At 35.7% G+C, this 23,187-nt stretch overlaps 1 protein-coding gene across 1 annotated transcript in view; it reads left to right on the forward strand.

The window, feature by feature from the left end:
- Positions 1 to 22,761, forward strand: part of LOC149558159 (calmodulin calcium-dependent NAD kinase-like) — a 42,026-nt gene extending 19,265 nt beyond the window's left edge. Inside the window, exons 3-11 of the mRNA XM_089832520.1 lie at positions 19,139 to 19,383; positions 19,537 to 19,598; positions 19,726 to 19,941; positions 20,206 to 20,320; positions 20,515 to 20,915; positions 21,140 to 21,284; positions 21,514 to 21,771; positions 22,236 to 22,302; positions 22,461 to 22,761. Coding sequence (XP_089688646.1) covers positions 19,139 to 19,383; positions 19,537 to 19,598; positions 19,726 to 19,941; positions 20,206 to 20,320; positions 20,515 to 20,915; positions 21,140 to 21,284; positions 21,514 to 21,753 — 1,424 coding nt within the window. The 3' untranslated portion in view covers positions 21,754 to 21,771; positions 22,236 to 22,302; positions 22,461 to 22,761. The remainder of the gene's footprint in view (positions 1 to 19,138; positions 19,384 to 19,536; positions 19,599 to 19,725; positions 19,942 to 20,205; positions 20,321 to 20,514; positions 20,916 to 21,139; positions 21,285 to 21,513; positions 21,772 to 22,235; positions 22,303 to 22,460) is intronic.
- The last annotated feature ends 426 nt before the right edge of the window (positions 22,762 to 23,187 follow it).

Genomic DNA, 23,187 nt, shown 5'->3' on the forward strand with positions numbered 1-23,187 from the left:
GTAGTACTGTTGGTTTTTTATTTCATTACTTGTTTTTCCCATACACGATGTTATCAATGCCAAAATGAGAGATCATTGGAAAGTTGGACACATTGTCATAAATGTCAACATGTCATGATTATCATGAAATGACCCTAGCTATAAGGTCACTAAAAAACCTCTAAAACTGAAGTGTGTAATTACGTCGAACACTTGGCATACTACTGCTGGAGATCAATGTGAACTTAAGATATGGTTGTGTAACAACAAGCTGATGTAAAAGATACCAAACATGTACTGAACTAAGACAATATATCAAACAATTGGCAACAAGCTGAACCATCCCAAACTTTGCAAAACTAAGTACTAATTTAATAGTTTATCTCCTTCCAACCACTCATTACATTAGAAATTACCTTCAGCCAATACATGAAATCTGTAAGTTCGAATTGCCTCAACAAGAAAGATACAAGCTAGATTCGGCACTGTTAAAATCTTTCCTACAACATTTAATTCAAACTGAAAACTATCCTCTTTAAATCCAATTGATTAGCAATGACAAAACCTGGGAATGCTGAAGCCAAAAATGATAGTGAATGTCCAAACTGAAGTTCGAACTGCTTGTGAAGAATGCTGGAGTTGATAGCCAAATGTCCCTTCCAACCGAGCGATGCAGATCATCCAATATTGCCGCCTCTTATATAGGTTAAGATGGATGCCAAAGTCAGTTTGCAGACTGCATCTCAACTGCAGATTCAATTGCCCAGATTTATTGCAAAAAGGCACAGTCCGTTAGGGTGTTCTGGTACCAAACACTGTAATCGAAAGCCACAGGCAATGCCGCCCAGCTAGGTAAGTTGCAACAGAGAAGACGCTAAGAATACAAGGGATATTAGCGCCTTATCTTCAGGATTCTTAATGCCAGATTAACAGGTAATATCAGGCATTCTGATCGCATTTGGCATGGAGGTGGAATTCGACAGAGCTGCTGCAGTAGATGTTCGATCTGCACTTGGTTAGCTGCGAGAGAGCAGTTCCTAAACAGAGGCAGAAAACTCTCCAACTGTTCAGCCCTTCAAATCCCGACTGCAACCTCGGTCTAAGTGGCAATCATCTCTCCGATCCGTTACCGGTAGCCGTCATCTCAAATATGACTCAGCTCCGGATATTGAAGGGTGAGTATCAACAATATGAGCGGCCCGATTCCTTCATGGCTCGGCCAGATGCCATTAATCTGGTCTTCCAAAATTCCGCTTTGTGCAAATAATTTCAAATGCCTTCTATACAAACAGCTCCATATACGGAAATGCTAGCTGGAAGGGAAAACTTGAAAACTAGTTCATACCTCCAATCTGCTCATACCGCGTCCTCCTCTATAGAAGACTGAAGATATCGCCTTACTCCTCTTGCCACTTGAAATTATAATAAATTTCAAACCTTGCTATCAGTCTCTGTTGAATCCTCGAATCCGATGTCAACTAATATCCTGCAATAATTTGTGAGGATGTTGATTTTTCCACTCTTACTGATCCAAACATTAAACAGTGATGCATAAACCCTGAAGTTGGCCTTAAGCCACAAATGATCGCTCCGATGAAATGACTGAATGTCACCTCCAATCTGCAATAATTCGGATGATATTTCACACCCTCAAAATTGCGTACCAATTGAGAGTTATCGTTCTCAATGGCCAACTGTGACAATTGTAGAAAACCCTAGGTTCCACAATGCACCTGTGATCGAATCACAACCTGAAAACAAAGAGAGATAATCAACTGCCTGATTCGAATGGAGCCCCGGGGTGCCTATTTATTCTTTTCCCTCCATCCTCTCCAGAGACTTCTAGAACCTTTTTGATCTTATCCCTCAAGTGACTTTATTAAATACTCCAAGTAACTTTATTAAATACAAGGTCATCTTTTAATATTTATTTATTTAATTAAAATAACTAATTAGTCGTCCTTGGACAACCATTAATTAAATTAATTAAATCGAACTGTCACCAAAAATTGGGGACATGACAGTCCGCCCTTCCTGAAATTGCTTGTCCCCAAGCAATGGCTGAACCATGAACCAATCAGTCTGCCTGGATCCCAAATGTAAATCTGTGTATCATCCCAATCCGCATCATACTCCCGTGGAGAAATCATCAATACCAGTAACTGAGAAACTGTACTCAACATCCAAACAACTGACACTTCTGATGAGATCATCTGAAAACCAACTGTAGATGCCGGTAGAAGAAAACATTTTGCGGAACTCAAGCCAACTGAAACATCAACTCTATCAAAACTCAAGCCCCCGTCAGAATGACACTTGCACCCAACTGCTCTGTAGATATGACAACAGCTACAGGTACCTGAATCATTGCCATCAAATCCAATCTCTGAAAAACTACTCCAGGTGTGTCGATGCTGCAAGCTGAGTAACTTGCTGGTACCAATTTTATTTTCAAGAGATGGTGCCAATCTATCCCCTAATGGATGATAGAATCTGGAGCCAATCTACATCTGCGTGAAATAAAATCTTCTACCTCTGTGTCAAAAGAGAAATGATGAGCGTACCCTACCGTATAATGCCGGTAAGAACCTCCAAATTCTGCTGCTAGCTCATCATCACTGAACTGGTAATCAATATATGGCTCCAATCTCTGACTCCGAGTGACTGTAAGCTGGATAGGATCCTGTGCATTCTGCTCAACAAACCCTTCCTCGAGATCCCTGTGAGGTAGCATAGTAGAAAGGACCCCTATAATCTTCTCAACCAATCTGCAAATAACACTAGTATCTTGGATGAGAACACCCTCTGTCACCTTATGCGAGTCCAAATGAACACATGCACTATCCAGCAAATACTCCATGAACGGTTCAGTGCAGTAAAAATTATATGAGGAAGCATTTACATACTCCCCTTTACACCACAACTGGTCCTCCTGTAAGGGTGGCATACTCAACTGTACCATACTATCAACTATCTGAGAAGAATCAATCTGGAAACTGGACTCTACCGGTATCCCAAACTCATTAAAACCAACTTCTTCCAAACCCTGAACATGTGTGTCAGTCTCAACAATAAGCTCCTCAAAAGCAACTGTAGGAGTGTACTTACCGTCATCTACCTCAGTAGTCAAATGAATTGGGTTTGGGGCTGGTTTTGACCACAAATGCTCCAACTCCACGGTCACCTCCTTCAACTGAAACTGCGACTTCTGTAGATCTCGCTGTGTGTCCTCTAATGCCTCAGTAGTCGCTATGAGCTCTTGGGAAAGCTCACTCACCTCCTCTTCACGATCCAAGAGTGCCTCATAGGCTGTACTTCCCCACTCAACCAAGTGATCACGGTCGGCTACCAATCGTAAATAATCCTGCTTCAATATCCGAACAGCTTCACGCAAGGCATGAATCTCTGCCAAAGAAAAGTAACCACCGCTTGACTCATCCATCATAGAAGAACCCCAACCAGTAACAGCCAACAATTGACGAGCAGTATCAAAATGCTCACAAGCGATAGCAATGTCTCGCTCACTAACTTTCAACTGGCTAACCACACGATGGCTCTGGCTGAACTGTCTCCAACAATCTTCTTCTGGAGCTCTTAAAGGAGTATCCTCAATATTAACATCCATATCTCGTGAATCATCTCCAAGGTCCATATCAATATCCAATTTGTCAAAAATTGTAGTACTGCTGTCAAGCTCTTCTGTACCTAAAGAAACTGTCAAGGAAGCTGAATCTTCAAAACTGTCCATTCCATCCTCCTGGATGTCATCAAGGCCAAAATGATCCTGGGACTCATCCGTACACACTGAAAAATCTTCAACACCTTTCAGCAAGGATGGTCGACTGGAAATATGAACCAAACCCAGCAACGGTGCATAAAAACTAATACCAACATCGGATGTTCTGCTGGCACAAGGAAAGATAACACCGTATATTCTGCTAATCAAATCCATGATAGTACTCAAACAATCATGGCTATCATAAAGTGCTAAAGATCTTCGGTTGACTGAATCCCAAATGCTGCTGAAACACTCTCGAATCCATATGCAAGAAACAACTGGTAACTCCAGCAAACTCCTTATCTGAGTAATGTGACCAATACCAACCAACTTCACATACCTGTCTGCCATTGTCCTTGTATCCTGGATGTGAATGCAAGATGAACTCGTAACATTATCAGCTACCATATATGATCCGTCTGCTGCAGGGAGCCGAATGTCAGGCATGTAAGATGAAACTAAGCCCAGCTCCATGCCATGCTTATTTCCATGTCTCTCCCAGTCCTGTAATGCCAAAGTTGCTCGAGTGTCCTCAAGCTCGCAAGAAAGCTTGACAACTTCCTCCTCCTTCCTCCTCAAGGCATCTGAATAGTCTTTGGCAAGGCTTAGAAGATGGTCACGATCTGATAGAAGATGTAAATAGCTCAGCTTCGTCGTCCCCATCCCTTCACCAATTGCATGTAAGTCACAGCAGGAAGAATTTGCCTGAACTCCCTTATGTCTTCCTTGTAATTGAATCATCTGAATGTGCTCTTCTAACATCTCCCGCATCCTGTCATGATGAGATAAAGAAGCCACAATACTATCTTTACTTACCTTCAGCTGGCTGGACAAATCATGTGAAGTACTGCCATTCTCATCCTCATGTGATTGAAGCATCTAACTGAGCCTGGTACTCTCTCTCAACAAAATCATGAATGCTCGATGTCTGCTCATTTTCACCAGGTATCTCATCACCATGCACAATGACATCTTCATCATCATCTGAACTTACTTCTCTGTAATCATTGCTTGTCGGAACCAAACTTCCTTGAGTACATGAGACATCACCTTCGGAAAACTCGTATTCAACTGTCTTAACTTGAGTGTCAAGTTGACAGTTACTATCCATCAGCGTAATGTCCTTCACCGCTTCTTCCTGTGACCGAACTGAAGCCTCTGACTGGCTGCACACTTGTTTCTCGAACTCCTCATTAAGGTTCCTAGTAGCATCTCTCATTGTCTCTGTCAACGCTTCGTGAGAAGATTTGCCAAAATGAAATCCAGTTGATTTACTCACCTTAGCTGGGACGGACAACCTGTCAAGCATACAGTGGTGTTTAACCAACAGTTCAAACATGTTATGTTTGATCTTTCTGAGCTCATCCTGAATGCCTGAATAGTCCTCCTTTCCACACTTCCGACTTTGAATACTACGTCTATTGCTTGCCCGAGATTGTGTCCTTGGAGACTTTGTGCTGTACCTGTCCATCTTGGTTGAAGTAGAGTGCTGATCACTCCTGTAAGTTGGTTCTCACCCCACAGGATGGCAAGAAAACCGCTCTAATACCACTGAAATGACCCTAGCTATAAGGTCACTAAAAAACCTCTAAAACTGAAGTGTGTAATTACGTCGAACACTTGGCATACTACTGCTGGAGATCAATGTGAACTTAAGATATGGTTGTGTAACAACAAGCTGATGTAAAAGATACCAAACATGTACTGAACTAAGACAATATATCAAACAATTGGCAACAAGCTGAACCATCCCAAACTTTGCAAAACTAAGTACTAATTTAATAGTTTATCTCCTTCCAACCACTCATTACATTAGAAATTACCTTCAGCCAATACATGAAATATGTAAGTTCGAATTGCCTCAACAAGAAAGATACAAGCTAGATTCGGCACTGTTAAAATCTTTCCTACAACATTTAATTCAAACTGAAAACTATCCTCTTTAAATCCAATTGATTAGCAATGACAAAACCTGGGAATGCTGAAGCCAAAAATGATAGTGAATGTCCAAACTGAAGTTCGAACTGCTTGTGAAGAATGCTGGAGTTGATAGCCAAATGTCCTTTCAAACCGAGCGATGCAGATCATCCAATATTGCCGCCTCTTATATAGGTTAAGATGGATGCCAAAGTCAGTTTGCAGACTGCATCTCAACTGCAGATTCAATTGCCCAGATTTATTGCAAAAAGGCACAGTCCGTTAGGGTGTTCTGGTACCAAACACTGTAATCGAAAGCCACAGGCAATGCCGCCTAGCTAGGTAAGTTGCAACAGAGAAGACGCTAAGAATACAAGGGATATTAGCGCCTTATCTTCAGGATTCTTAATGCCAGATTAACAGGTAATATCAGGCATTCTGATCGCATTTGGCATGGAGGTGGAATTTGACAGAGCTGCTGCAGTAGATGTTCGATCTGCACTTGGTTAGCTGCGGGAGAGCAGTTCCTAAACAGAGGCAGAAAACTCTCCAACTGTTCAGCCCTTCAAATCCCGACTGCAACCTCGGTCTAAGTGGCAATCATCTCTCCGATCCGTTACCGGTAGCCGTCATCTCAAATGACTCAGCTCCGGATATTGAAGGGTGAGTATCAACAATATGAGCGGCCCGATTCCTTCATGGCTCGGCCAGATGCCATTAATCCGGTCTTCCAAAATTCCCCTTTGTGCAAATAATTTCAAATGCCTTCTATACAAACAGCTCCATATACGGAAATGCTAGCTGGAAGGGAAAACTTGAAAACTAGTTCATACCTCCAATCTGCTCATACTGCGTCCTCCTCTATAGAAGACTGAAGATATCGCCTTACTCCTCTTGCCACTTGAAATTATAATAAATTTCAAACCTTGCTATCAGTCTCTGTTGAATCCTCGAATCTGATGTCAACTAATATCCTGCAATAATTTGTGAGGATGTTGATTTTTCCACTCTTACTGATCCAAACATTAAACAGTGATGCATAAACCCTGAAGTTGGCCTTAAGCCACAAATGATCGCTCCGATGAAATGACTGAATGTCACCTCCAATCTGCAATAATTCGGATGATATTTCACACCCTCAAAATTGCGTACCAATTGAGAGTTATCGTTCTCAATGGCCAACTGTGACAATTGTAGAAAACCCTAGGTTCCACAATGCACCTGTGATCGAATCACAACCTGAAAACAAAGAGAGATAATCAACTGCCTGATTCGAATGGAGCCCCGGGGTGCCTATTTATTCTTTTCCCTCCATCCTCTCCAGAGACTTCTAGAACCTTTTTGATCTTATCCCTCAAGTGACTTTATTAAATACTCCAAGTAACTTTATTAAATACAAGGTCATCTTTTAATATTTATTTATTTAATTAAAATAACTAATTAGTCGTCCTTGGACAACCATTAATTAAATTAATTAAATCGAATTGTCACCAAAAATTGGGGACATGACATATCATAGAGTTCGGATGATGTCTACTATATTGTTTGCATGTCAGTTATGCAGTTTGCCAGTGATACATGATGTTCAGAAGGATGGATAGGAAGGATACTAAAGATGAGGAGTAGCAAACTTGAGGAGTTGATGTAGGGGTTGCCTACATTGTTCATGTCAAGTTACGGGTGTTGTCATGATGATTTGGTCAAGTTATGGCATCAAGATAAGGACTGGTTATTTATTGGTTGACAGTGAAACAAAGTTGTAGAGATTGATGTCGCACACATGTGAAAAAGATCTATGGTCATGCAGATGGGAATGTGTCAAGGACATGATAATGTATCCACCATTCAAAAGGTTTGTGATTTTGATGATCTTCAAGGCATTTACAAGTATTTTAGTTGGGGGCAACAGTATTCTTGAGTGTGGCAAGAACTGTTAGCAGATCTCGAAGATGCAATGAATTTGATTGTTTGTTTGGGCTTCATGATGCCTTAAGATGGTCTAGGAATATGTGCCTGATGATTTGGCAACTTACATTGATTGAGGTGATTGTGACAAATGATTTACCTAGTTACAAGTTATGTTTATGTGTTTTAGGTTAAGATGTTAAAGAAAGATGATATACCAGTTTATAAGAGATTGGTAAAACGTTTTTATGGTTATGGTTATGATATCAAGGTGTTTGTAATGGATCTAAATCGTGTTTAGTTAGTGCACAATGAACCTCATGGTTGGTTTTGGCACAAAGAGTTTATGTTTTGGAGATTAGGTTTTGCTGACCTAATTGCTGATGTAAGGTGAATGGATTAGTGCAAAGATGTGGTTGCACAGGTGACAGTTTTGTTGCTGATGCCAGGGATTGCTTGTAGAGCATGTTTATAGATCTATTGAAGGCTGAATTGCTCCTTTGAATGTGGTAGAGAGAATTACAAAGATATTTGATTGAGTGGAATTGAACAAGGCATAAGCTGCTATTATATAGTTCATTTATGTATCAGATTGTTGTCCGAATTATTATTGTAAGTTAGTGAGACTTCCTTGATTTGGGTGCCCAAGGCTAAATTGAGTAGTGAACTCTAGGTAGCGTGCCTGAATGCAAGTGCATTCCCCATTTTGTAATAGGCTGTACTTCTAACAAGGTATTAGTCTTATTGTGGGTATCATTCCCACTGTGGTTTTCACCCTAATGTGGGTTTCAATGATAAAAATCTGTGGTATGTGGTGATGATATTTACTGGTTTATGGTTGCATGCTTATCATATTGCAAATCAGTAATAAGGGTTTATGTGATTAAGAGTTTCGTGTTTTAAGTGTTTGACATTTTAAGTGTTTTAGAAGCAGCTGATACAGCCCCCCTATCAGTTGCTTGCTGCCTATTTCCTATACATACTTGAGATAGAACTTTTATTGTAATAGGCTGCAAATAAATAGAGCTTTGGCCAGGTAGGTACCACCATTCATGAGCGCCTTTTAGGTACTTACAACAAAGAGCAAAAACATCATGTAAGGTAACACTTTGTATATCTATATTCGGGATATTCTTTTGAATGGAGTCCTGTACCTAGCAGCAACCTCTTTATTTCTATATAGTGCCACCCTTGACAAGGAAAGTATCCTTTTTATTTTGTGAATAAAGTAAATATTAGGAAATGTGAGTATATGGTCATTTTGTTCCAATGGTCCACAATGATCATTTTGTCTAAATGGGTAACAATTATCCTTTGCATTCTTTTGAAGAATGCTTATGTTGGGTTATGCTCTTTGGCTTCTATAGCGGACCTTTTTCTCAACTATAGACTCCATGCCATCATAAATTTTGCCTAGACATGGTCGATCTATATTTACTTGCTGAATCATATTCATGATGGGTTTGATGAAACTCAATATATGTAACATGAGCTTACCACTCATCATCTAAGTCCAATATGTTGTTTTTTAGGATCGTTTCTACAAATGTACTAACACGGCCATTGTAATTGATGATTTTCTACAAATGTACTAACACGGCCATTGTAATTGATGATTTCCAAATGCAGATTTGGATCTCATATAAATATGAGAGGAGACATGTCTCTTCAAGTGACATGAAGAGACATAGTTAATAAATAACTATATGTATAACTCACCTTTAAACATATATGTAATATTAATATATTAACCATGTATGTAATATAATATAATATTATTATATTATTATATAATAATATATAATGCATAATATATATAATATATATTATATTACACACACACACACACACACATATATATATATATATATATATATATATATATATATATATATATATAATGCATAATATATATAATATATATTATATTACATATATAATATATATATATTATATAAAATATATAATGCATAATATATATAATATATATTATATATATATAAGATACTTATCTTATATATATATATATATATATATATATAATGCATAATATATATAATATATATTATATTACATATATAATATATATATATATATTATATAAAATATATAATGCATAATATATATAATATATATTATATATATATAAGATACTTATCTTAAGGATAATTTATCATCAATGAGGTAGCTCTAATAAAATCAATTCGACAGAGGCTATAACAATGTCATGTTCCGTAGAGACGTGGTGGTGAAACAATTACATTCAAGAACTTCATGACATGATAGTATCTTTTGATTGTAAGAGCCCAATTAGTTAAGTAATTTATGAATATATAGACACACACACACACACACACACACACACACACACTTATCAATAATATGAGACATAAAACAATGTTCATATAAATCATGAATACAAATACTCAATGTAATGAGTATATCAGTTTGACTGATGCTATACTTCAACACTCCCTCTTAGCAAGGGAGAAGTGACAAAGCCATTTTATGAGATATTAGTATCAAGGATATCAATACACAACATATTACCAGATTTTAACACTCTTAAGCAGTGACTTGTCAAATAACTACAATCACAATGTTATAAACACTATCATAACATATATTATGATCTCTAATTGTCCGAAACAATATCTAGAGTAATCATAATGCATTCGTTATCAATGATCTCTAATTGTCCAAAACAATATCTAGAATTTTCATGATAACAGGCCTATCATTTGTAAGATCATCATCTTACAAAGATTACTTTTTGTCTGTTCGTTATCATGGTGTCCGGCAAAATCCGGCCCAAAGAACCATGATAATAGGTCTACCATTTATAAGATCGTCATCTTATAATGGTTACCTTCTGTTTACATATGTCAATGAAAGATCGTCACCTTTCATTACATATCATATGTAAAATACTAACTACCATGAACCTAGTCAGAGGGTGGTACAAAGACTTTTCACCTCATGCTTCTCTCTCATAGAGAAGAGTGCATTATAAAGAATTTCTCTTAGAACTTCTCCACATAGAGAAGATATCATCCATAAAGAATTTCATCTCAAAATTTCTCCCTTTGAACATTGATCTTGGGAAGTTAGGTCCTCTAGTTACTTCCTCATTAACTCTTTTCACCCAAGGACGCTTGTCGAACTTACTCTGAATAAGTCATCACTTCCTCATGATATACATAGGAGTAAGCCCATCAACATCATACAGTCACCCACATGCATTTCTAGACTCCCTCTGAGTATTAATCTTCTAAGCTCCTGCATTGCCTTCGAAGAACTGTCATACTCCTTAATGTAGAAGAATCTCATAATCTTAATAATCAAAGATGTTTTCTTCAAAGCCTCTCTTTGTCCATCTTAATCATCAAAGTCTTTAGAACTACTATCATTAGATTGAGTCACCAACCTTCTTTCCTTGTAAGAATATCCTCAACCATAAAGGAAAAGATCAAAGCCAATAACCCTTATAGTAAGTATAGAATTACAAATAATAGAGACTATAAAGAGTAGATAAATGTAAAAGATAAGAATACTACTTATCTACACATGAAGATTCAAAAATTCTCTTTTTAGATTATTTGAGAATGAAACATCTCCCCTCTAAATAAGGTTCAAGTGGGAATGAAACATTGACTATTATCCCCCCAACGATGTAAAATTTTCACTTGCTCTTTTCATTCATTGAAGCTCAAACATTCATTAAGCTTAATAGTAGAAGCGAACACAAACTCGTCCACAATATGCCAATATCTTGATTGAGTATGACAGTGCCCACTTGAATGACTCCACAACTCATACATCAAGTTTCATTTATCAAAGAGAGACTTGTAGATAGTTTAATTAAAGTCACAACTTTCTTATGATGTACACAAGGTGTAGGCCCATTCACATAGTTGCATGAATTACAATCCTCTTATTACAATTTATCGATCATTGAATATTCCATTACAACATTGGTTTACTCCCTCTAAATCAATATGATCGATATCACTGACGGTTGACGAAACCATATCTTTTATTTGCTCCCTCTGATGGATGTGTCAGAATCCCTTTGAACATAAATCTTATAAGTTTCTAAAATAAGCTTCCCTTTAACGAAGTGTTTAGACTCTCTCTGAATCTAATATTAATTCTCCTTTTCCTGCAAGAACATTCTCGAAGGAAAAATCAAGGTAAAATAACTCTTATGTATATATTGAAATGCAAGTAAGAATAAACACTAATTTAATTCTCAGAATATGCTCTCTCCAATAAGATATAGATAAAATCTATAGTTTGAACAAATATACATATATTCCATTCAAATAGTTATTAAAATTATATTTTCAAATATTTAAATAAAAGATTTTAAAAATAAAATTTACTTCAAAGGTAACTAAAGGAAATTAATGAATGATTAATATTATATAAAGCCACATTATTTCCCTAATTCAAATAAGGATATAACAATGTAATATCTCTTTCCATTCACGGAAAATAAATACTTATTTGAAATCGAAGTGATAAAGGAATTTCACTATAAGTATATAATTTCAAAATATTTGAATTTCAACTCATTATCAAATGATAATTTAATCCAAGAGCAATTCAAATATTTTTGGGAAATAAATTTTTGGGAAATAAATAAATAAATAAATTAATGCAATTTTACTATTTCCCGAATATAGTACTCAAAATTGATGAAAAATAATACTTACCCTTCATCTTACCTTTACCTTTGTCTTTCTGTGTTTTCGAGCGGTGAGAGTATTTCCGCATTTATGATAAGCCCGTCAACATACAACTTCAACTTTGATTATCTCTTGTAACTTTGTGCTGGGAAAGTATGCATCTTCAATCGCTATTCTGTCAAGGTTTGCTATGCTTTTCTCTGTAACACTTCCCTATTTGTACCCGATATCAATTATTAATATCATTTCTTTTGTTCATATCTCTATTTAGACTTCCACTCATGCCATAATGTTTATAATTAAATCTGTTATGTTTGTTGACTTTGTTTATTAATTTTGTTTTCTATCTACATAATTGATGTCGTACATTCTAGAAATCTCCTTTTGTTTGATTTGGATCTATTTCCACTGAAAATATCTTGGTCTATATTGTCCGGACATCCCATCAAAATAATCCTACACTTTGAGTAATCGAATCATATGTTACAGAGATGAGTTCTAAATTTTACATATCCTTCAACATGCAACTTTGTTATTCATTGAAAGATATATCACTATCCTTTTTTGATCTGTTATTCTATTTCATCTTATCCTCTGCTTATTATTCTATTAACCTTCTAATTGTCATCCATATCCCTCTTCTGGTCGTATAGGTGATACTTTCCACACTGTCTAATTCGATCGGTTCTGGAATGATAAATTTTCATTTATCAAGTTATTCTCCTCCTTGTAGTTGATCTGCTCTCAAATTGTATAGTCTTTCATAGATGTTGCTCTGCCCATATACATTGATACTAATATCAATTAGATGAATATATAAATTGTTGTGTATAATTTCTGACAGTATTGGATTGCAACATCTAACAATTTTTATATATGTATTCCATAATAATCCCTCATTATTCCTTGTCTTTCTTTAACGTCTACTTTCCTGATCATCTGTGTGCATAATTCTTGGCAAACCTGTAATCCACTTTTGCCAGCATTTCACAGGAAGGGACGGTGTTGGCAATCAAATTTGAAGATGTGGTCGTTTTACCATAAATAAACATATTCCAAACTTTGTTCTCCCATCATCTTTTCTCCTGGGGTGAAAGTTTAGAGTTGCTCTTCTATATCCAAAATGGTAGATCAACAGTATATTTTTAGAGTGCTGCTGGAATGGACACATCACAGGCAGCAACTTTGATCAGATCCATACACCTATGTCGACAGGTTTCTTCTTTCTTATTCAACGCTGCTCATTCCGTGTCTTCCTTTTGATGATATGGGCATGTGACATGACATTCCAAATGATTATGACATAAATGGTTGTAAACCATGAAATTTGTTGCAAAGTTTAATAAGATCTGAAAAGGTACAAGTTACAATATCTGAAATTGGAGGTCCATTCCTCAAGCCATGCGGCTTGTCATCATGGTAGCAGTATGATACGTAATCGAATCGAACATTTGGAAACACGAACAATTCATTCAAACCATTTAACAAAATACTGATGATGCCAAAATTCATTGAGAAGCTATTGAAGTCTTACACTCCTCTGTTTGACACACATTGAGTGCAAGGGTCTTAATTGATTAGTTATATACCAATTTTTAAGTGAGGAGCATATAACTGAATCGAGGCAACACTTGTTCGACAGGATCTATCATCTTTCCAACAGATCGATTTTCTGCAAATAGTGCCCTCAAAGAATGTCATTTATATGTGAGAAATTGTAATAAACAATTCCATTTATGAACATAGATGCTATACATTTGTAGTTGGCTCTGATACCATATTGTTTTTCTAGGATTGTTTCTGCAAATGTACTAACATGACCGTTGTAATTGATGATTTGCAAATGCAGATTTGGATCTCATATAAATATGAGAGGGGACATGTCTCTTCAAGAGACATGAAGAGACATGTCTCTATAGTTAATCACCATTTAGTTAATAAATAACTATATGTATAACTCACTTTTAAACATATATATAATATTAATATATTAACCATATGTGTAATATAATATAATATTATAATATTATTATATAATAATATATAATGCATTATATATATATATATATATATATATATATATATATATATATATATATATATATAATGCATAATCTATATAATATATATTATATTACATAAGACACTCATCTTAAGGATAATTTATCATCAATGAGGTAGCTTTGATAAAATCAACCCATAGAGGCTACAACAAAGTCATGTCCCATAGAGACGTGGTGGTGAAACAATTACATTCAAAAACTTCACAACACAATAGTCTGTTCTGATCATAAGAGCCCAATTAGTTAAGTAATTTATGAATACATAGACGTCTATATATATATATACACACTCTTATCAATAATATGAGACATAAAACAATGTTCATATATATCATGAAATACAAATACTCAATGTAATGAGTATATCACTTTGACTAATGCTATACTTCAACATAGTACAGGATGGGGAAACAGGTTTTTAGGACAATTTATTTTTTCTTAGAGCACGGAACAATAGTGGGAACCACCTTGTAAAAAATAGGAAAAATTTAAAATATATAGGAAAATTTTAAATATTCATATAAAAACATGAATAAAACATGCTTATATAAATTATAGAACCTTAACATATAATGTTTGTGTTAAATAATCTAACTTAAGAGCTTATATGAGAGTGGAAATCAAACAAATTATCAAAACTGAATCATCAATTTTATGAGATAGCCAAGGGGAAGGTTTCTGGAAGATTTTGAGTTCCCAGAATGTCACAGAAATGATGACGGGTCAAATTTTGCTGGAAATGCATCCCCAGGTAACATATGTTTTTTGTGTTTGTGATTGCCTTCTTACATTCCAAAAAGTGTTGATGATTGTGGTGCTCAATACCTCTCACACCTTCACAAGTCCTCTCAAGATGATTTTATGTGATGTGAATTAAGTCTCAATAAGTTTTTAAAAAATAGAAAGTATTAACTTAGCAAAAATTTAAAATTTATAAATATATGAAAATTATTAAAATAAAAATAAAATAATCTTCAACAACTCCAAGCTGGTGAAGGTCTTGAGGGTGGCTTGTGACATATGATGATTTCTCACAATAATTGGAATGTCCTCGGCCTTCTTTAGATTTCTTTGACCACTTGATCTTCAAGATAATCTTTTGCATTATCAAGTTGAAAGATTGGGTGACACATGGTGTCAAAAAGATATACACATTATGTACTCCCCACTATTGCACTTGTTTCCCTACAATTTTAGAATTGTTCGTTATCACTTAGACAACATTTTCATGATCCACTATTGCAATGTCTTCTATGTGAATATTGGAACAGAAAGTTGCATCCTTCATATGACTCTCACAATCAACTGCCTTGATTAGTGGACGGTGGATACTACAATGACATTAATTATTGGTCTATTTTTGACGTCCTTCCATTCATTAGAAATGGGCACTTCTGTTTTGTGCAATGCATCCTTGACTGCTCTCAATGATGACTCTACAAGAGTTTTTCATGGCCAATAAGGTGGTGCACACTTTTTCATATAGGGGACTAGTGCAATGAATTGGTGTATTTATAGTTGCTCATATCCTAGTAATATGATGATCCAACAAGATTGAAAAGAAGTTCATTGCTATAATTGAAATGAGCAGTGTTCTTATGATTATCTACGACCTGCTTTGCCTCATTTTTTGAATTCAAATGGCCCCATTTTATGAGAAAAAAGTCATTTCTTAAGAAGATGGTGGTGTGAGAGGATGTGGGTCAGCCAGTTGTGTTGAGACACTAGTAGGTTTCTATATATCTTTCCATTGTTTTTCTGTTTGCCATGACGATGTCCTCTTGTTCATTGATATATATGTTATTTGTTTCTTTCACAACCTTTTTTTGGTCGGCCTTAGACAAACTCTTATAATTAAGATGAGACTAATGCATAGGTGACCTTTCACTTGACTACATGAGCCCTTATATTCATCCCCACATTGGCTACAACACCAACAATAGTCTCCACTGCTAGGAGGTTATTCAATCATGGTTTTATGTCACCAACAAAGTAACCCTGCATTAATTATAAACCTACTAAACTAGAATTACTAGCCATTCTGAACAAATACAGCAAAACAAAAGAACATTGCAAACTTACAACTGTACAAAATAAAATACAACTGTACAAATTAAAATAACAAAATTTTGCATTATAAACTTTACATAGATATGATAGATTTTAAAAAATATTTAAAATGTTGAAAAAGCTCTTCAATTCTTTTTTTTCAAAAAACTTCAAAACTTGAAAACGATTACAAGATCTCTCATATTTGATGGATAAACCAGAGATCTTCTTTGGGCAATTCTTTGTTTCCTACTCGTGTAGGTCTTTCACTCCAGCCTTCTCCTTCGGAAAAAAATGCTGCCTTAAAGAATCAGCAATCACAAGTTGAAGGCAAAATTGTACATTTTCTCATTAGTGTTATTGAAATGGGGTAAAAAATGTTATAGGTTGTCACAGAAGGGTGAAACTAGGAGGTAGGGTGAAACTAGGAGGTAGTTTTTTATTGTAAAAAAGTTAAAAACATGTTTTTTTTTAAAGAGATCAAATTTCCACAATCCATAGCAAAAATAAACTGATATATTTCTGGATTCGATTGTGTAAAGATTTTTTACCATCAACGTTTTGAATCACACCAAGTGATCCATCATCAGGATGAAGAGAGCAAGAGATGTTTTTTTTTGTGCTGGTTTGGCAGCAAGTCCTTTGGGGTTGGCCCAGGCCGCTCAAGTTCACCTAGGGTCTACTTCAGGCTCATGGGTTCTCTGTGGGTTCTTTACATTGAGGTGGACATTGGATGAACCCAAGCTGGGTAGTCTGCTCTATATTGGGGATTGGGGCTAATCCGAGAGAACCTGGTAATGGAGCTGTAAAACTATTTTAATATTTCATTTTGTTCATTATACTTAGTGTACTAATATTTTTGCTTGAGCTACAGTCTTGATTCTATTATTGTAGTATTTTGAGGCATGAACCAATAGTGCCAAGCAGGTTATTTTAACATTGTAGGCAATTCCTGATTTCGTTGCTCCGAAAATGCTTCCCAAAAATTGGCGGTATAACCTTCAAACCTTGCTGGAAAGGCTGAAAATAGTATCTAGACATGTCATTTTACAATTATAGATCCTGTAAAGGATATGCATGGATTTCTCCTCATATTTGTGTGGTTTGTCAAGTAGACTTGTATGACTTCACTTGTCCTCTTTTGGCACTTGGCACTGGGAATTTATGACTACTTGGTTCATAAGTCTAGTACTGATGGTTCCACATATTGCTTGGTATCGTTTGTCTAATGATCTCCCTCTTGGCGCTAGATTCTCTCATTTGGGAGTTGTTAATCCTCATTGCCCATTCTATAGATAATAAGAGATTCTCAAACACTGTTTTTAATCTTGTTCTTGAGCTCAAGAAGCTTGGAGTTGGATTCATGGCTTCTTTAAATCTTTCTGGTCCAAGTCTTTCTCATGAAATATGTTTGTATTGGGCAACTAGCTTAGAATTCTGCAAACCTGGACTTGGCTTGGTTTTAGGGTGGAGATTCCTGTTAAAATTTGGATAGACAATTTATTTTTCTATTTCACTAGTTGTTTTCTTGATCATTTCTCATGTTTTACTAAAGCTATAATGGGTTCAACTGTCCTTATGCAGATTCTTATGCAGATTCAGGTACAAGCCAATAAATTTGCATTTCGAGTAGCACAACCTACATGCATTGTTAGATCTTTGGGGTAATGCCATGTGTAGGTAGATTGTCCTATCACCTGCAACTTCCCACAAGGGTCACTCGGATGACAACTTGGATGCCATAGACTGCTTGGGAGGGTCATGACTTTGAATCACATGCTTCCCAGCCACCTTTTAGATGAGCTAGGGATTCATTTGCTTGCTGTTGGGCACAACCCTTCGGCTGGTCTTTAACCTCTTCCCGGCCTCATGACTGAGGGGATCCTAGATGGTCAGACTTTGGCAAAATCCTACACCTAGCTCTGGCTTGATTCTTCCGTTTGTGCTATTCAGCATCTGCACAGGACAAAAATGATGTAGGGAGTGTGATTACTGGCTGGAAGCCCATCATCGATTGCTCTGTCAATATTGATGTATGGGGAAGGCTATATGACTATGAGCCTTCCATCATAATGTGTAGCCGTTGCTGCTTGAGCAGCTTTGTTTTATTTCTTATCATTGTTTGTTTGAACTTAGCCCTTCTTGAACATTGGAGATGTGCCCTCTATCACGACCTTTTCTGTGAATAGTTTTTTATTTTCCTTTTTTATCTATAAAAAAATTATAGCTACATCAATTACCCATTGAAAAAATAGTATGTATTTTACATTAATGTAGTTTTATATTTTTTCTGAAAAAGCTATGCCTATTTCTGTTTAATATTTATTCTGTTTGAAATTTTATTTTATTAAAATTTTAATTTGTCTAATTTTTATGAATAAAGTCATCCTGTTTTACCCCACCCTTGCTGCCACTGACTGTCATCATGATTGATGTTATCATTCAGAAAATTGGTGTCAATATGAGATTAAGGCATTACCACAGATAAAAACACTGAAAACAAACAGCATAGCATCAGCTATAAGGATCTGTACCTTCTTCAATGGGTCTGTGCTGTTTTTTCTCATCTAAAGGGAAAGTAACGTAACTTTTATTTGTGAAGACATGAAAAGGGCGTAGTCATACGTTGCTTGCATGTGGTTCATTTCTCTTTCTTAATCAATTAAAACAAAAAACTCGAACATTTGTTTAGTGGTTTTATCTTGGGGTTTTTTGTTCCCGATATGAATTAAGTATTAACAACTCTTCTGTCACAGCACGGCAGCTGGGGTTAAAGGAAGGAAATACATGGTCCTGGCTTGCAAAGCTTGCCAATGATTACTTAAGGGAAAACAGGATTAATTCTAATGAGAGTCGGGAAGAGTTTTTTGCTCGTTTAACTGGTTTGTTCTCAGTGGATGAGACCGATTCTCTATTTTCAGAACTTGTTAGAGAATTTGAGGCTTGTATGCTAAGCTATTTTGCATTTCATTGGGAGCATTATTCAGTTATTATTGATCAGGTACTTTTTGTTCCTCCCTTTGGCAAAGCTATGTTTGTTACCTTCCCAACCATGAAATAGTAACTGGAAAAAAGTTATATGTTGCAACTAATCTAAAGTGCTAGTTTTAAATTAATGAATAACCATACACATGAGCTTTATTCTTCCTTGTAGGTTCTAGATAGCAATTCTCACTCAAAGAAAAGACTTCGTGCTGCTATACTTTCTGCTACAAGGTCGGTTGTCCCATCAATAGGTAAAATAGAATGGTCTAGGTTTGGATTATGGTATTCAAAATGCAGAATTGAATGCATGATCTGCGAGATAGAAAGTGTAACTTATCAATTATTATGATGGTAACAGAAAACAGCGTTTTGAAAAGGTGTTTAGGACTCTCAGAACAAAGAATGTGTTTTCAACTTTAGTGGAATTACTGAAGGCAATTGGCAAGTACTCGCCACATTCTCTTGAGAATAATGATATTGGCCCTGTCAGTAATGAAAGACGGCCCATACTGCTGCTTGTTGGAGGTGGCATGGGAGCTGGCAAGAGTTCTGTCATCAGAGATACACTGAAAGAGTAAGTTTATGTGTTGATATGGACAGTTTATTTTAATTTAAGCACCTCTGAATGCAGACTTTAATCTATGTAAGCAGCTTATCTAAGTAGTCATTTGTTGACTTTGTATATTTTAAAATTTTTTCTATAATATATAGACCTTATATCAAAGGGAGTCTATATTATACAGAGGTGATTATACTCCTATTGTGATGGAGCACTGCCAGATGAGCATATTATGAATAATATTACTGATAAAGCATCATAATTGATTTGTTTGTATAGATTAATAGCAGAAAATCCCGTGGTAGTGGAAGCAGATGCATTTAAGGAGTCAGATTTAATATATAAAGCTTTGAGCTCTAATGGTTTTCAAGATATGCTGGAAACTGCTGAATTTGTGAGTATTAGCTCAAGAACCGTTTTTGAAAAAATTAACATCATTGATCTTATGACTTATTGGAAAAGGAGTGGTCTTACAGGAGATTCTAAGCACGATATTATATTTGACCATGAATATTTTAAATCTTCAAAGTGCCAAAGTTATGAGATGTTGACCAAGGTGGTTCTTGACATAAACTCTGCATCCACCAGGTACACAAATCCTCCACTGATGCAGCATCATCACTTCTTGTTGCTGCATTGAATGAAGGCCGAGATGTCATCTTCGATGGAACTATGTCATGGGAGCCATTTGTGAAGCAAACAATTGTGATGGTGAGAGATATTCATCGCAGACGTTACAGGATGGGCCCAGGATATCAAGTAGACAATGATGGTCATGTGCATGAAAAGTACTGGGAACCAGTTGAGGAGTATGCTTTAGCTCCTGAGGCAGAGGGTCTTAAACAGTCCACGAAAGTCATTTCTCATATAGAAGAAGGTACTAGCTCTGAGGAATCATTGTTGGAATATAGGGAATCGAGAAAGCCTTACAAGATAGAGCTCATTGGAGTCATCTGTGATGCGCCTATTGCTGTCTTTCGAGGATTAAGGCAGGCATTGCCATCTCTCTTTGTCGGATTGTCCTTGTGAATTGGATTTTTTTGTCTACCATTTATTTGCATAGTTGGTCATCAATCTTTGGTGGTTTTTCCAAGCGGAGAGTACCTTGTATTCATCAACACTGTGAAGCTTTCTTTTGCTATAGTTTTCTCTCTAACCTGAAATAATGTTTGAATACTTGAGTTCTCAAATAACAGCTTTGTGGCTATTTCAGAAGAGCATTACAGACAGGGCGAGCAGTTCGGATCAAAGATCAGTTGCTTTCCCACAAAATGTTTGCAGACGCATTTTACAATTACTCTGAACTTGTTGATCATGTTAGGTTATACAGTACAAATAACATTTTTGGTCGAGCAGAGGTATTTAATGCCCGCCTTTCTCAATTAAATGTAACGCTGCTGTCTTGCTTCACAGAATGTATGGCTATTGGGATGTCAGTTTCAGCACTATACTAATGACATGCTAAATCTTATAGTGACCTTTCAGGAGATTTTTGATGAATTTTGCTTCCACCTTAGCTCACCACTTCATAAATTTATCATTATCTCTTTTGAAATTTTCTTATGCAATTTTGTTACAATTTTCCAGTTGATAGAAACGCGTAAGTCAAATGGCAAACTACAGATCAATCATAAAGGCGTTAACTCTTTGAGAAATCTCAGCCTTTTGAATCCAAATGCACAATCTGTATTTGATCTATACACTCAGCATAGAGGGAGAAGGGAACCGGACAAGTACTGGAAAGATCTTGTCTCGTCTTCTGAAAGATTTTCTCGACAAAAGAACTTGAAAAATGAGATACAGAGGGTTGAGTTTTTGCTATCTTAGCAAGTGTAAAACCTGCAGGTAACTTCAATTTTCTCTAGTCTTTATTGGCTTTATCTTTGATTTTATTTTCATGGTGACGGTAGCTTTTCCTTTTGTGTTGACTGATCTATGTAAACCTCCAATGCTGTCAGTGAAACCAACAGTACCTTGAACCATAAACGTCAAAGGGGAGAACAAAGGGACCTTTGAACTTTATCTAATTCAAAATTTATAATTGGGTTTTGACCTCATTAACAAACTCCAGAGTAAACCGGGCATTGCCAATAGATCTGGGAAAAAATAAAATCAGTTCTGCTTTATGGCTTGACTCCAATGGCTATTAGGATAAAAATGCTATGCTATATGGCTGTTAACTTATATTGAAAATAATCTTGTGAGAAAATCTAAGCCATTTAATTATCTGCTAATTTGCATTTTCATAGTTTCTAGTCTTAGAAATTATTTGCTATCAATTAACTGTTGACTAAATGCATGACCGCTAGGTTATTGCTGACAGAAACTTCAACTCATTTGATTCCATCGGTGTTTAGTCATTTGAATTTACAGAAGGTATGCTATCTTTTCTTGGTACTCTTTTCATTCTCTGCACTAAACTCCTAAATTTCAAAATTTTAAAATTGGCTCACTATTTTTTATTTTAGTTGAAAACATGATTGGTGAAATATCTTCTGATAAAAAGATGTTTCTTCATTTTGAAACCCACAAAGACCAATCATGCACAGGCTCAGTTCAGATCATTGGGTGCTTGTAATTTGTTCTTAAGGAGAATAAGCAATGCGAACAGCCCTCATGATGACATAATGATAAAATGTTCTTAAGAATGTAATTATCTGCTTCTGTATAAAAAGTACATTATATCTCTTAAATACATATATCTGTTGTACACAGAGGTGTTATTCTCGAGTGCTTATTCTTTATGGACATGTTTAAAAGAGAGGTTCAAAAATCAACTATAGTGCATTTTATTTTGCTTTTAGTTATGAACTATTCATTTGATGTATTTTCTTATGTTTTCTATGATAGAGGTGAATGCAATTATATATTTGTTTCCATTGTTTATTAGTTCCTGCTTGCGGCAGGAAAACTTATGGAATCGTTAGGTTCCAATTTTTTGATTTGACTAGGTTGACCATCCAATCAGAGTAAAGTATTAAATCTTATTAAAGAAAAACTTTATGGTAGGTAATTAATTTATATTTTCTAAAAATAAAAAATTCAGGATTTTCTTATTATCTATTGGTTAATGCAATAGGAAAAATCAAAATTAAAATGAAAACAAAACATAAAAAACATTCTAACAATAAAAAAATTTCTAGAAATTTCTGAGGAAGTTCTAAATGTTCTTCTAGCGTTGATAAAGCTCAGAAGCTTTGAGCCACTTACAGATCATCATACACTTTTTTTTCTATCTGTTGGTTTATCTTGGGAGATAAA

The sequence above is a fragment of the Cupressus sempervirens genome, chromosome 5, assembly GCF_028749045.1.
Source record: "Cupressus sempervirens isolate cs-2001-9-10 chromosome 5, ASM2874904v1, whole genome shotgun sequence".
Taxonomy (NCBI): Eukaryota; Viridiplantae; Streptophyta; class Pinopsida; order Cupressales; family Cupressaceae; genus Cupressus; species Cupressus sempervirens.